Source organism: Leucoraja erinacea, chromosome 13 (assembly GCF_028641065.1).
Source record: "Leucoraja erinacea ecotype New England chromosome 13, Leri_hhj_1, whole genome shotgun sequence".
NCBI lineage: Eukaryota > Metazoa > Chordata > Chondrichthyes > Rajiformes > Rajidae > Leucoraja > Leucoraja erinaceus.
This window is the reverse complement of record NC_073389.1, coordinates 2,776,524-2,790,628: the sequence shown is the minus strand read 5'-3', so window position 1 is coordinate 2,790,628 and position 14,105 is coordinate 2,776,524. Positions and strand designations below refer to the sequence as shown.

General features: G+C 43.9%; 1 protein-coding gene across 1 annotated transcript in view; it reads right to left on the bottom strand.

Moving 5' to 3' along the window:
- Positions 1-725: 725 nt before the first annotated feature.
- Positions 726-14,105, bottom strand: part of LOC129703097 (plexin-D1-like) — a 95,698-nt gene continuing 82,318 nt past the window's right edge. The window contains exons 10-11 of the mRNA XM_055645295.1: positions 6,320-6,415; positions 726-833 (exon numbers count right to left, since the gene is read on the bottom strand). Coding sequence (XP_055501270.1) covers positions 726-833; positions 6,320-6,415 — 204 coding nt within the window. The remainder of the gene's footprint in view (positions 834-6,319; positions 6,416-14,105) is intronic.

The following is a 14,105-nucleotide window of genomic DNA, read 5'->3' as shown; positions in this document are numbered from 1 at the left end:
CCCCCCCCAAGCCTCCGGCATCGCACGCACAGGCAGTGGCAGATCTACAGCGCCGCTGATGGTAAGTTTTGTAACAATGCTAATCTATCATGTATGACATCACCCTCACAAGAGTCGAGAAGATAGAAGGAACAATCAGCTTTCGTGAGAAAGTGGTTAGGTGTTCCTCGGTGCCTGAGTAGCGTAGGCCTGTACGGTCAGGGGGGTACTCCAGCTGCCTCTCTCTAGTCTCACAGAGGAGTTCAAGTGCACTAAAGTCAGACTAGAGATGACCCTGGCAGAATCAAGGGACACTGTCATCCGAGCTGCTGCTCCAACCCTGGCAACAGGAAAGAAGTGGACGACTAAGAATGTGATACAGCAGGCAAAATCTGCTCTCCACCAAGGCGACATGGTAGGGCAAATCCAACATGGAAGAAGTGGCTTGGGGCTTGGCAGAAAGCGACCTTGCTGGAACAAGGCATCCTCACTGCAGCGCCGGAAGTTGGTCACGGCCGGTCCGCCGACAGGAGGAGTTGAGTAGGTGTGCCAAGGCTGTGTCACAAGCTAAACAGGGCCAGTGGATGAGATGGGAGTGTGTGGAAAAGAGGATGATCAGCTGGAAGGACATGTGGGAGATGGAGGCGAGCAGGATAACTTTCCTCATTCGGGCAACCTATGATGTCCTTCCTAGCCCAAAAAATCACAACCAATGGCTGGGTGAAGATCCATCATGCCCCCTGTGTTCAACACCAGCCACACTTAGGCACATCCTTACTGGGGATAAAGTAAGCCTCTCCCAAGGACGGTACACCTGGAGACATAATCAAGTGCTCAAATGCCTGGCAATTATTCTGGAAAGCAGGAGAACAACCAACAATGCCCTGTCGCCCAGCACATCCAACCCAGCACATCCAACCCAGTTAAGACAATTACCTTTGTTCGGGGGGGGGGTGACAAAGGCAATGGAAAATTCCACCAAGGACCAGGTTTGGACAGCTGGAGGCAGCCCGGGATTGGCAGATGCTGGTGGATGTGGACCAACAGCTTACAGTTCCATAATTCAGATTCAAGTTTAATTGTCATTGTCAGTGTACAGTACAGAGACAACGAAATGCATTAGATACAGAAATGCATTAGATGCAGAGATAAGCATCACCAACTTGAGGCCTGATCTTGTGCTCTGGTCAAACTCTCAGCACATGGTGTATTTTTTGGAGCTCAAAGACCATTGGGAGCATGTTGTGCAGGAAGCCTTCGAAAGAAAGAAACTGTGATATACAGAGCTTGCAGCGGAGGCAGAACAGAGGGGCTGGAGAGCTAAGATCTGCCCGGTAGAAGTTGGATGTCGAGGATTTGTTGCAACATCTACCTTAAGACTGATGAAGGACCTGGGGATCAGCGGACAAGCCCTATGCCAGGCCATCAAAGAAACATCACAGGTAGCAGAGCGGAGTAGCTAGTGGCTCTGGCTGAAGAGGAAAGACCCCATTTGGTCTCCCAAATAACCGACTAGACAGATGCAGAGGGGGGTGCTTCTGAGATGCCAGAATGCACCGCTGAGCCTACTGGAGACGTTGTGGGTTCAATCAGCGAAACGTCGATGAAAGTAGGTGCCCACTTGATAACCCCAATGACGTGTCTGCCGAGCCTTTCTCAACATCGGAGGAGCATAGGTGAGTGCAGAAGGCTCCTATCACCATCGGGGGTAAATTGATATTTGGCACTTTGGACTTTTAACATCTAGTCCTGTGTATTTGTAAACATATCGATCTCTGCCTTAAAAATATCCATTGACTTGGCCTATACAGTATGCTGTGGCAAATAATTCCACAGATTCACAACCCTCTGACTAAAGACATTTCTCCCCATCCCCTTCTTAAAGGAACGTCCTTTAATTCTGAGGCTATGGCCTCTGGTCCTAGACACTTCCTCTAGTGGAAACATCCTCTCCACGTCCTCTCTAATCCAAGTCTTTCACTATTCGGTAAGTAAGGTGTCACGGGTTATAGGGAGAATGCAGGAGAATGGGGTTGAGGGGGAAAGATAAATCAGCCATGATGGAATGGCGGATTAGACATGATGGGCCGAATGGCCTAATTATGCTCCTATAATTTATGGACTATGAACTTATGAGAGTAGTGTCAACAACAAATAGGCCCAAAGTCAAACTTGCTGAACTCTAGTACAATGAGCAGCTAATGGATCTGACATTGTGCAGATAATTTTGTTTGCCCCTTTCTATCGTGTTGTGAGTCACACTGGTTCCAGCGATAAAGTTTACACTTTTCCTCAAATATGCAGAAGAGTTGTTTCTGATTATAACTCGTTCTTCCCAGCTGTTCAGGCATCTGAATCATCCTACCGTAACCAGAGAGCAGTGCTGAACAACTTTCTACCTCATTGGTGACCCTCAGACTATCCTTGATCGGACTTTCCTGGTTTTATCTTGCACTAAACATTATTCCCTTATCGTGTATCTGTACACTGCAAATGGCTCAAAGATAGACACAAAAAGCTGGAGTAACTCAGTGGGACAGGCAGCATCTCTGGAGAGAAGGAATGGGTGACGTTTCAGGTGGAGACCCTTCTTCAGACGTTCAGTCTCACCCATTCCTTCTCTCCAGAGATGCAGCCTTTCCCGCTGAGTTATTCCAGAATTTTGTGTCCATCTTCGGTTTAAACCAGCATCTGCAGTTCCTTCCTACACTGTAAATGGCTCGATTATAAACATTTATAGTCTTTCACACAGAGAGTGGTGAATCTCTGGAATTCTCTGCCACAGAAGGTAGTTGAGGCCAGTTCATTGGCTATATTTAAGAGGTAGTTAGATGTGGCCCTTGTGGCTAAAGGTATCGGGGGTATGGAGAGAAGGCAGGTACAGGATACTGAGTTGGATGATCAACCATGATCATATTGAATGGCGGTGCAGGCTCAAAGGGCCGAATGGCCTACTCCTGCACCTATTTTCTATGTTTCTATGTTTCTGCTGACTGGTTGGCACCCAACAAAAGATTTTCACTGTGTCTCGGTACACGTGACAATAAACTAAACTGAATTATTCGGGTGACCAAGTATAGTATGTTAGGGTAGATATTCTCAGCAGCATCAACTAGCAGTGCTGCAGCTGCACCCCCTCAGTGACCCAAGTTTAATCTGGACATCTGGAGCATCTGGTGTGTGAAGTTTTCATGAATCTGCGATGACCAAGAGGATTACCACCAACTTGTTCTCACGTCCCAAGGATTTTTATTTAATTTAGCTTAGAGATACAGCGTGGAAACAGGCCCTTTGGCCCACCTGGTCTGCACCGACCAGCGATCACCCCGTACACTAGCACCCTCCTGCACACTAGGAACAATTTACATATTTTACCGAATTTACACTCATTTCCAAACACAACAGATCTGTGTTATCCCACTTTTGCATTTATTTAAATATATTTATGAAAGCATTTCAAGAGTTCTCCACCTTCTTCCACCCTGCTACCTTCTTATGATTCTGTGATCCAGTATCTCTTGCATTGTTAATGGCCCAGTTAAAGATGGGATCATTGAAAAGCTTATTATTATCACCTTGTTATTTTTTACATTTCTCATAAACTTGCCAGCTTATTCTAACGTGTCTATTCTGATCCAGAGAACCGGGTTCAATCCTGATGACTGGTGGTTGTCTGTATGGAGTTTGTACGTTCTCCTCGCGACCTGCGTGGGTTTTCTCTAAGATACTCAGTTTCCTCCCACACTCCAAAGACGTACAGGTTTGTAGGTTAATTGGCTTGGTGTATGTGTAAATTGTCCCGAGTGACTAGGATAGTGTTAATGTGCGGGGATCGCTGGTCGGTGTCAACAGTGGGCTGAATGTCCTATTTCCGCGCTGTATCTCTAAATTAAACAAAAAAAAACTAAACCCATTACAACCATCTCGGTTTTTCCCCACATTCTACGAGCCAAATTAGGCCATTCGGCCTATCAAGTCTACACCACCATTCAATCAAGACTGATCTATCTTTCCCTCTCAACCACATTCTCCTGCCTTCTCCCCATAATCCCCGACACCTGGACTCATCAAGAATCTGTAAATCTCCGCCTCAGGAATATCCATGGACTTGGCTCCCACAGCCGTCTGTGGCAATAAATTCATCAGGTTCACCACCCTCTGACTAAAGAAATTCTTTCTCATCTCATTTCCAAAGGTACGTCCTTTTATTCTAAGCCGATGGTCTCCAGTACTAGACTCTCCCACTAGTGAAAACATCCTCTCCACTTCCACTATCCAGGCCTTTCACTATTCGACAAGTTTCAATGTATCTCATTGTAAACTTGAACGGTCATTTAGAAATGCAGGTTAATTTACCCAAAGAATTTGGTGGACTGACACGCCCCAATTTCTTGTACTATTATTGGGCAGTGAATATCAAAAATGTAATTTACTGGTTGGGTAATTCAGCCTAACAGGTAGACTGGATAGTAATGGAGAGAATGGATTGCTCGCCTTTTAACATAGGAGCGATCCTTCTCTCCCCAATAAAATTGAAGAATACAATATACAATAAAAATCCGATTATCCATCGCACAATACGAATTTGGAGACAAATAAAATTTACACTTAAATTAAGAAACCTATCGCTTCTCTCTCCTATAGCTAATAATCCGTTGTTTAAACCATCTATTATCAACAAAACGTTTACTCACTGGGAAAGAATAGGAATTAAAACGTTTGGAGATATGTATGAAATGGGATACCTTTTATCATTGAAGAATTACAACTTAAATCCAATTTGAAAAGTAATCAATATTTTAGATACCTTCAAATTCGAGACTACCTGAAAAAACATACACAAGAATACCAAACTCGGACGTCAGATTTATTAGATGAAGGCATGAACAGAAAGGCGGAATAAAATAACTTAATATCATACTTGTATAATATTATTCTAAATATCTTATTACATCGACAGATGTAATAAGAAGAGAGTGGGAACAAGAACTATCTATAAAAATTTCTAAAGACAGATGGGATAAATATTTGCTATATGTACATAAATGCTCGATTAATGTAAGACATATCCTAATCCAATTTAAAATTTTATTTAGACTATATTACTCGAAAACCAAACTGAATACAATGTTTCCAAATGTTTCCCCCATCTGTGAATAAATGTTTATCTCAAGAACCAACTATAGCACACTCCTTCGTCTCCTGCATAAAACTTTTGAAATAAATTTTTGAAATCTTCACAAAACTATTTAAAATAAAATTGGACCCTAATGCAGAATTGATTATTTTCAGAACAATGGAAGCCTGCTCCGAGCTAACTTCATTTCAAAATTGTTTCCTTAACAATGGCTTGATAACGGCAAAAAAATGTATACTCAAATTTTGGAAAAATGCACCCACCCCAACGCTTAAAATGTGGATCACAAGCATATCCAAAATGTTACATCTCGAAGATATGAGATTCATCCTATCAGGAAAATCAGAACAATTCTTAAAGATATGGTCTCCTTTCATCGATGTATAATATGTCTCCTTTCATCGATGTATAATATAACATGTATAATATAGTGCAACATAACTCTGGAAATCAACCGTTTCAGAACTGGGTGAGGGGTGTGGAAAGATATGAAGTAGGTATTTTCTACATCTTTATGGGCTCTTTCTTTCTATATACCCACAAACTACTAATTGTTAACTTCTGGGCCTACACATCACTACTTTCCTTAATCTCTTCTTTTCGCTTTTTCTCTTGCTTCTGTCATTTTTCTATTGTTGAATTTAAAACACAAAGTTGTACACGAAATGTATTATGTTATATGCCACGGTTTATACGACGGTACATTGCTTCTAATAAAAATATTATTAAAAAAAAGTAATTCAGGTTAATGTCTCTGCTAAAAGATGGCACCTTATCAATGGTGTAATGGAGAATCAGCCTGGATTATGTGTTCAAGGCTATGATACTGTTGAAATTATCTCAGCCTGCTTCCTCACCATTATTTAATGGTTCATATTTTGCAATGCCTTATAAATATTCCAAGATTCACAATGCCTAATGAGCATAGAATCAAGGAAGAAAATACACTTGGGCAGTTAATGATATTTGGATTCAAAACACTATCTCTAAAAGGGTTTAAAAGCAAAATTATATCAGAACATGTTTGCCTTGATAGAGAATGAATATTATAAAACTGATATTACAATCCCGCCACAAGTTGATTTGATGGCAGTTCAAAGTTGAATGATGAAACCGTGCCTACATTTTGGTGGCAGTGTGACAGATAAAGATACAATGATTCACATTTAACAGAAGGAAGCTTAATTAATAGAATCAACTTACCTCAGGCCTGCGGCATGTGATGGCAAATTTGTTAATCCAGAAGGCTGTTGATTTCAATTCGTCTTTCCCATTATATACACAGCTCAGGTTAGATTTCTGTAAAACATTGTAATATAAAACTTCTTGAAAATACTTAATTTATAGTGCAGTTCTTAAAGTTGCACAACATTTTATTCAGCATATCTTGTCCAGTCTGCCTCTAATAAGACCCACATTGGTGGGATCAGCATTACTATTTGTCTTGCCTTGAACGTTTCAGGAACCAAGAGACTTGCTCAGTTCCCCACTGTCTCCCTCACAACCTGGCTCCAGGATTACATTACAATTCAAATGACCTTCAAGCCCTCATCACAGAGACTGAGGCCACACGGTATCTCCTCTAGGCCCAGATTTATTATAACATCAGAAACGTGCAGTACTGAAAGAAACCACTTGGCCCATCATTATGCCCGCTAGTTTGAAAGGACAATCCACCAGTTCCATCCTCCACCGCATTCTTACTCAAAACCCTAAAACCTCTCTCTCATTCTCTTGGTCATGCAATTGAGATTGGAAGAACCCTCTACTGTATCTGCATTAACAACCTCAGCAGGCTGTGAATGTTATACAGTTCAGTTTAGTTTAGTGCAGAGATACAGCGCAGAAACAATAAACAATAGACAATAAGTGCAGGAGTAGGCCATTCGACCCTTCGAGCCAGCATCACCATTCACTGTGATCATGGCTGATCATCCACGATCAGTACCCCGTTCCTAACCTTCTCATCATATCCCCTGACTCCGCTATCTTTAAGAACTATATCTAACTCTCTCTTGAAAACATCCAGAGAATTGGCCTCCACTGCCTTCTGAGGTAGAGAATTCCACAGATTCACAACTCTCTGGGTGAAAAGGTTTTTTCTCATCTCCGTTCAAAATGACCTGCCCCTTATTCTTAAACTGTGGCCCCTGGTTTGGGACTCCCCCAACATTGGGACCATGTTTCGTGTCTCTAGGGTGTCCAACCCCTAAACTGACAATACTTACCATCGCCCGGCGGGGTCATAACATTTGACGCCTGGATCGCCTCGGCGCAGAGGGAGAATAAGAAGGGAAGAGACAAAGACTTAAGATTTTTGCCTTCCATCACAGTGAGGAGGTGCCTGGTGAACTCACTGTGGTGGATGTTAATTTGTGTTTATTGTGTGTTTTTGTCATTTAAATGTTGACTTTGTGAATGATATCAATCCTGTGAGTGAACTACATGGAGAAGGGTCTCGTCCCAAAATGTCACCCATTCCTTCTCGCCAGAGATGCTGCCTGTCCAGCATTCTGTGTCTGTCTTGAAGCTCTTTAGGATGTGTGACTCTGAACCCGATCAACCATTCATCCTCTCCTCCCTGTCCCTCCCTCGATCACTGCTAACTACCACTGCAGTTTGGAACTCTTCTTTCAAATCCTTTCCAAGTTTAGTTTAGTTTAGAGACACAGCGATGAAACAGGTCCTTCGGCCCACCGAGTTCGCGCCGACCAGTGATCCTCATACACTAACGCTATCCCACACACAATAAGAACAATTTACAAATTTACCAAGTCAATGAATCTACAAACCTGTACGTCTTTGGAGTGTGGGAGGAAACCGCAGCACCCGGAGAAAACCCACGCAGGTCACGGGGAGAAGGCACAAACTCCATACAGACAGCACCCATAATCAGGATCAAACCCGGGTCTCTGGCGCTGTAAGGCAGCAACTATATCGGAGCGCCACCGTGCCACACTTATAGTCTCACACATTCCTGACTTGGCCATGAATTGTATCTTGATGTTGAGCCACACATCCTGCAATTCCATGCCATCTACCCTGGCAGAGCCCACTTCCCTAATGCTGCTGCATCCTCTACTGACACCGACCGTCACAACTGCAAATTCAATCCTCCATACTCCATCCGCACTCTCATTCCCTATGCCACTCGGTCCCTCTACAATGTTTGTTACTGTACATTTATTACATAGAGCCCCACTTGGTTTCACCTCCTCATTATGATACCTCAGATTTGTAGGTAGACAAAATTGCTGGAGAAACTCAGTGGGTGAGGAGGCATCTATGGAGAGACGGAATAGGCGACGTTTTGGGTCGAGAGCTTCAGGGGCGGGAAAAAGAAAGGAAGAGACGGAGACAGTAGGCTTGTGGGAAAGCTGGGAAGCAGAAGGGAAGAAGGGAGAAAACAAGGGCTACCTGAAATTGGAGAGGTCAATGTTCATACCGCTGGGGTGTAAACTTCCCAAGGGAAATATGAGGTGCTGTTCCTCCAATTTGCGCTGGGCCTCACTCTGGCTATGGCCGAGGCTCAGGACAGAAAGGTCGGATTTGGAATGGGAGGGGGAGTTGAAATGCTGAGCCACCGGGAGATCAGGTTAGTTATTGCGGACCGAGCGGCGGTGTTGGGCGAAGCGATTGCTAAGCCTACGCTTGGTCTCACCGATGTAGAGCAGTTGGCAGGTGAACCTCTGCCTCACCTGGAAAAACTGCTTGGGTCCTTGGATGGAGTCGAGAGGGGAGTTAAAGCGACAAGTGTAGCATTTCCTGCGGTTGCAAGAGAAAGTACCAGGGGAGGGGGTGGTTTGGATGGGAACGGACAAATTGACCAGGGAGTTATGGAAGGAACAGTCTCTGCGGAAAGCAGAAAGGGGAGGACGGGAAGATGTGGCCAGTGGTGGGATCCCGTTTGAGGTGGCGAGTATTTGTGCGAGCATTTATGCAGTGCCTTTCACATCGTCAGATGATTACAAGGCGTCAGTCACTGAGCAAAATCATTATTTTATGGAGTTATAGAATGATACAACGTGGAAACAGGCTCTTCGCCCCAAATTGCCTACACCGACCAACATGTCCCATCTACACTAGTCCCACCTGCCTGCTTTTGTCCAAACCTGTCATATCCATGTACCTGTTTAATTGTTTCCTAAACGTTGCGATAGTACTTGCCTCAATTACCTCATTGGGCAGCTCATTCCATACACCCACCATTCTTTGTGAGAAAAAGATACCCCTCAGATTTCTATTAAATCTTTTCCCCTTCACCTTGAACTTATGTCCTCTGGTTCACAATTCCCCTACTCAGGGCATGAGAGTCTGTGCATCTACCTGATCTATTCTTCTTGTGATTCAATACACCTCTATAAGATCACCCCTCATCCTCCTGCGCTCCAAGGAATAGAGACCCAGCCTGCTCAACCTCTCCCTATAGCTCAGACACTCTAGTCATGGCAACATCCTCGTAAATCGTCTCTGCCCCCCTTCCAACTTGACAACATCTTTCCCATAACATGGTGCCCAGAACTGAACAAATGTGGCCTCACCAAGTACTTATACAACTACAACATGGCCTCTCAACTTCTGTATTCAATACTCTGACTGATGAAGGCCAACGTGCCAAAAGCTTTTTTGACCACCCCATCTACCTGTGACGGAGGAACCGTGGAAACCCATACAATGTAAGGCTCCACAAGCTGCACTAAGTTAAGTGATCAGTGAGTGTGAAGGAAGGAACTGCGAATGCACTGAAGATAAAAGAAACTCAGCGGATCAGCCAGCATCTCTGGAGAGAAGGAATGGGTGACCTTTCAGGTTGAGACCCTTCTTCAGACAGTCAGGACAGACAGAGACATAGAGATATGGAAGGGTAAGGTGTGAAAACGACAGATCAAAGGGGACGATGATGATGAAAAATATAGAATGCTTCATTGTTAGCCATATGGAAGGTGACAAGGAGGCATACAAACAGTAAAATTAAACAGGACAGTGAAACTAGTCTGAGAACTAGGATGGGGGAGGGAGAGAGGGAGAGAGGGAAAGCAAGGGTTACTTGAGGGTAGTGGAATCATTATTCATGCCGCTGTGAGCATTGTCTGAGAGATAATTACAGGAAATACATTGTTACTTTCCTTCAAAATAAAGACCTCCTGAACCTTATGCCCATTTAAGAAAGAAAGTGGACCCTGGGCTTAACATCACATCTGAATACAAGCCTCTTATCTAATTCAAGTGCACTGAAATGCCAGCCTGGATTATGTGTTCAAAGCTCTGATATGGGGCTTGAATCTGCCGGTCCAAGGGTGACCTGACCACTGAGACAGCTACATATATAGGACAGGCTTAGAGCGATATGGGTCAAACGCAGGCAGGTGAGGCAGGTGGGGCACGTTGGTTGGTGTGGGCTGAAGGACCTGTTTCCACACTGTATCACTCTATGACTGCACCACAGATGATCTGTCGACACCTTTCATCCAATTCCATGAGCATCTCGCAGCTCTTTCCCTGGTGAAATGTGGTTCAATCACATTCTTTCAACCACTGAATTCAAGCAGTCTGTGACATCTATGGAAGGCCCTTTTGCTTCCAAGATGGCGCCCAACCCAGGCGACTATTTACGTGCTAGCCACAGAAGCAGATCTACAGTCACATATTACAATCGCTCCACACTTGTAAAATCTCTAGTCCTACAGCAACATCTTTTACCTTAACTATGATCTTTGCTAGCTTTACCTTGCACGAAACGTTCTTCATATTGTCATGTATCTGTACACTGTAAATGGGTCGATTGTAATGATACATTGTCTTTCCGCTGAATGGTTAGCATGCAACAAAAGCTTTTCACTGTACCTCAGTACACGTGACAATAAACTAAACTAATCTGAATCTGTGGAATTCTCTACCACAGAAGGCAATGAAGGCCAATTCACTGGATGTTTTCAAGAAAGAGTTACTGTAGATTTAGTGTTTAAGAAGGAACTGCAGATGCTGGAGAATCGAAGGTTACACAAAAAAGCTGGAGATGAAATAGGCAACGTTTCAGGCCGAAACCCTTCTTCAGACTGAAGAAAGGTTTCGGCCCGAAACGTTGCCTATTTCATTCGCTCCATAGATGCTGCTGCACCCGCTGAGTTTCTCCAGCTTTTTTGTGTAACCTACTGTAGATTTAGCTTGGTTCTTGGTTACTTGGTCATCCAAAATATTCCAACTGGAATTTAAACTGGAGGTGGTAAAGGGAGGGATTACGCCAGAAATGGTTATTGGGAAGAAAGAGCTACTTTAAATTTAGTTGCATCTGGTTGGGTAACTATAGTTTGGTGGAGATTGTTCCATGCTTTAATTGTGCGTGGGAAGAACGAATTGCTGTACACATCTGTCTTTGTAGCTGGGATCACAAATTGGATCGAATGCCCTCGTCTGCTCCTAATTGGTTTGGGATAGGTGTAGGTTTTGTGATCTAAGTCTAGCTGACCATTTAACATTTTGTAAAAACAGGTCAAACGGTGAGCTTCACGTCTGTCTTGGAGAGGGTTCCACCCCAGAGAATTCAGAAGTTTGGTGACACTCGCTTCTCTCTCATAGGTGTTAGTAACAAATCGAGCGGCCTGTCTTTGGACACGTTCGATGGATGAAATGTTTTTATCTGTGTATGGGTCCCAAGCTGCAACTGCGTAGACCAAATGAGGTCGAACGAGGGTGAAATACAGTTTCTCCTTGACAGAAGCTGAACAATGATGAAAGTTGCGCCTCAGGCTCTTAGGGCTAAAGGAATCAAGGCATATGGGAAAAAACAGTAATGGGGTACTGATTTTAGATGATTAGCCATGATCATATTGAATGAGTGCTGGCTCAAAGGGCCGAATGGCCCACTCCTGCACCAATTTTTCTATGTTTCTAATTATAACTAGAATAAGTGGGACCTGTTGGGTCCCAGCATCACACAGGACGGCTGGTCATCCAACGCAATATTCCACCTCTCCACCAATTCTAATATTGGTGGCCAGTTTGGGGGAGGGCTTTCTGGAGCGCTAGTATGCGTGTTGTGGGCTGGTTTCCAGAGGGCTAGTATGCAAATTGTGCACAAAATGGATTATTGGGCTGGCGTCTCAGTCAATCAAGCCTGTTGTGCTGGCAACTCACTCACTCACGGGTGGTGGGCTGGTAGTTGACACGGCTAATCCTTGAAATTCTATTTCAAGCAGGGTATAAGGCCACCAAATTCAAGTGCAGTTTCTTACCACTTCTAGCAGGGTGCAATGCCACCAAATTCAAGTGCAGTTTCATACCATTTGAAGTAGGGTGCACAGCCACTAAAGACAGTGAGTCGTGACGTCTCCCTCCTCCATCTTGCAGAGACTGAGCCACACCCACATTTCCAGGTTTTATAACCCCTCCCCCCACCACCGGAAAAGGTGTGGCTTTCATGGAGTGATTGACAGGAGAGAGATTCTCAACATTTTTTTTTACACTAATAACATTTTTATTTTTCATTGATGGGAAGAATTCTCTGCATCTGCTCAGCGGAGGGGGACGGAGTAAGATGGCCAAAAATCACAGCCGTAAGTGGTAGCGTTTTATCTAAAATCAATATACAGTGCAAACAGGAAGTGCATTTACAGTAGTGCCTTTTAACTTCAAGCCAAAGCACCCAAGCTACAATTTGCAGTAAGTAGTGCCTTTCAACTTCATGCCACCATTTGCAGTAAGTAATGCCTTTTAACTTCAAGCCATTGCATCCAAGCCACCATTTGCAGTAAGTAGTTCCTTTCAACTTCAAACCACACCAAAGCCACACCCAAGCCACCATTAGCAGTAAATAGTGCTTTTCAACTTCAAGCCAATGCACCGAAGCCACCATTTGCAGTAAGTAGTACCTGTCAACCTCATGCCACCATTTGCAGTAAGTAGTGCCTTTCAACTTCAAGTCAAAGCAACCAAGCCACCATTAGCAGTAAATAGTGCCTTTCAACTTCAAGCCAAAGCTCCCAAGCCACCACTTGCAGTAAGCAGGGCCTTTCAACTTCATGCCACCATTTGCAATGCCTTTCAACTTAATGCCAAAGCACCCAAGCTACAATTTGCAGTAAGTAGTGCCTTTCAACTTAATGCCAAAGCACCCAAGCCACCATTTGCAGTAAGTGGTGCCTTTCAACTTCAAGCCACAATTTGCAGTAAGTGCTGGCTTTCAACTTCAAACCACACCCAAGCCATAATTTTCAGTAAGTGGTGTATTTCAACTTCAAGCCACACTCAAGCCACCATTTGCAGTAAGTAGTGCCTTTCAACTTCATGCCACAATTTGCAGTAAATAGTGCCTTTCAACTTCAAGCCACACCCAAGCCACCATTTGCAGGAAGTAGTGCCTTTCAACTTCAAGCCAAAGCTCCCAAGCCACCACTTGCAGTAAGTAGTGCCTTTCAACTTCATGCCACCATTTGCAATGCCTTTCAACAAAGCCAAAGCACCCAAGCTACAATTTGCAGTAAGTAGTGCCTTTCAACTTAAAGCCAAAGCACCCAAGCCACCATTTGCAGTAAGTAGTGCCTTTCAACTTCAAGCCACAATTTGCAGTAAGTAGTGCCTTTCAACTTCAAGCCACACCCAAGCCATAATTTTCAGTAAGTGGTGTCTTTCAACTTCAAGCCACACCCAAGCCACCATTTGCAGTAAGTAGTGCCTTTCAACTTCAAACCAAAGCACCCAAGCCACCATTTCCAGTAAGTAGTGCTTTCAACTTCAAGCCAAAGCACCCAAGCCACCATTTGCAGTAAGTAGTGCCTTTCAACTTCATGCCGCCATTTGCAGTAAGTAATGCCTTTCAACTTCAAGCCATTGCACCCAAGCCACCATTTGCAGTAAGTACTGCCTTTCAACTGCAAATCAAAGCACCCAAGCCACCATTTGCAGTAAGTAGTGCCTTTCAACTTCAAGCCACACCCAAGCCACCATTTGCAGTAAGTAGTGCCTTTCAACTTAAAGCTTTAGAACCAATAGA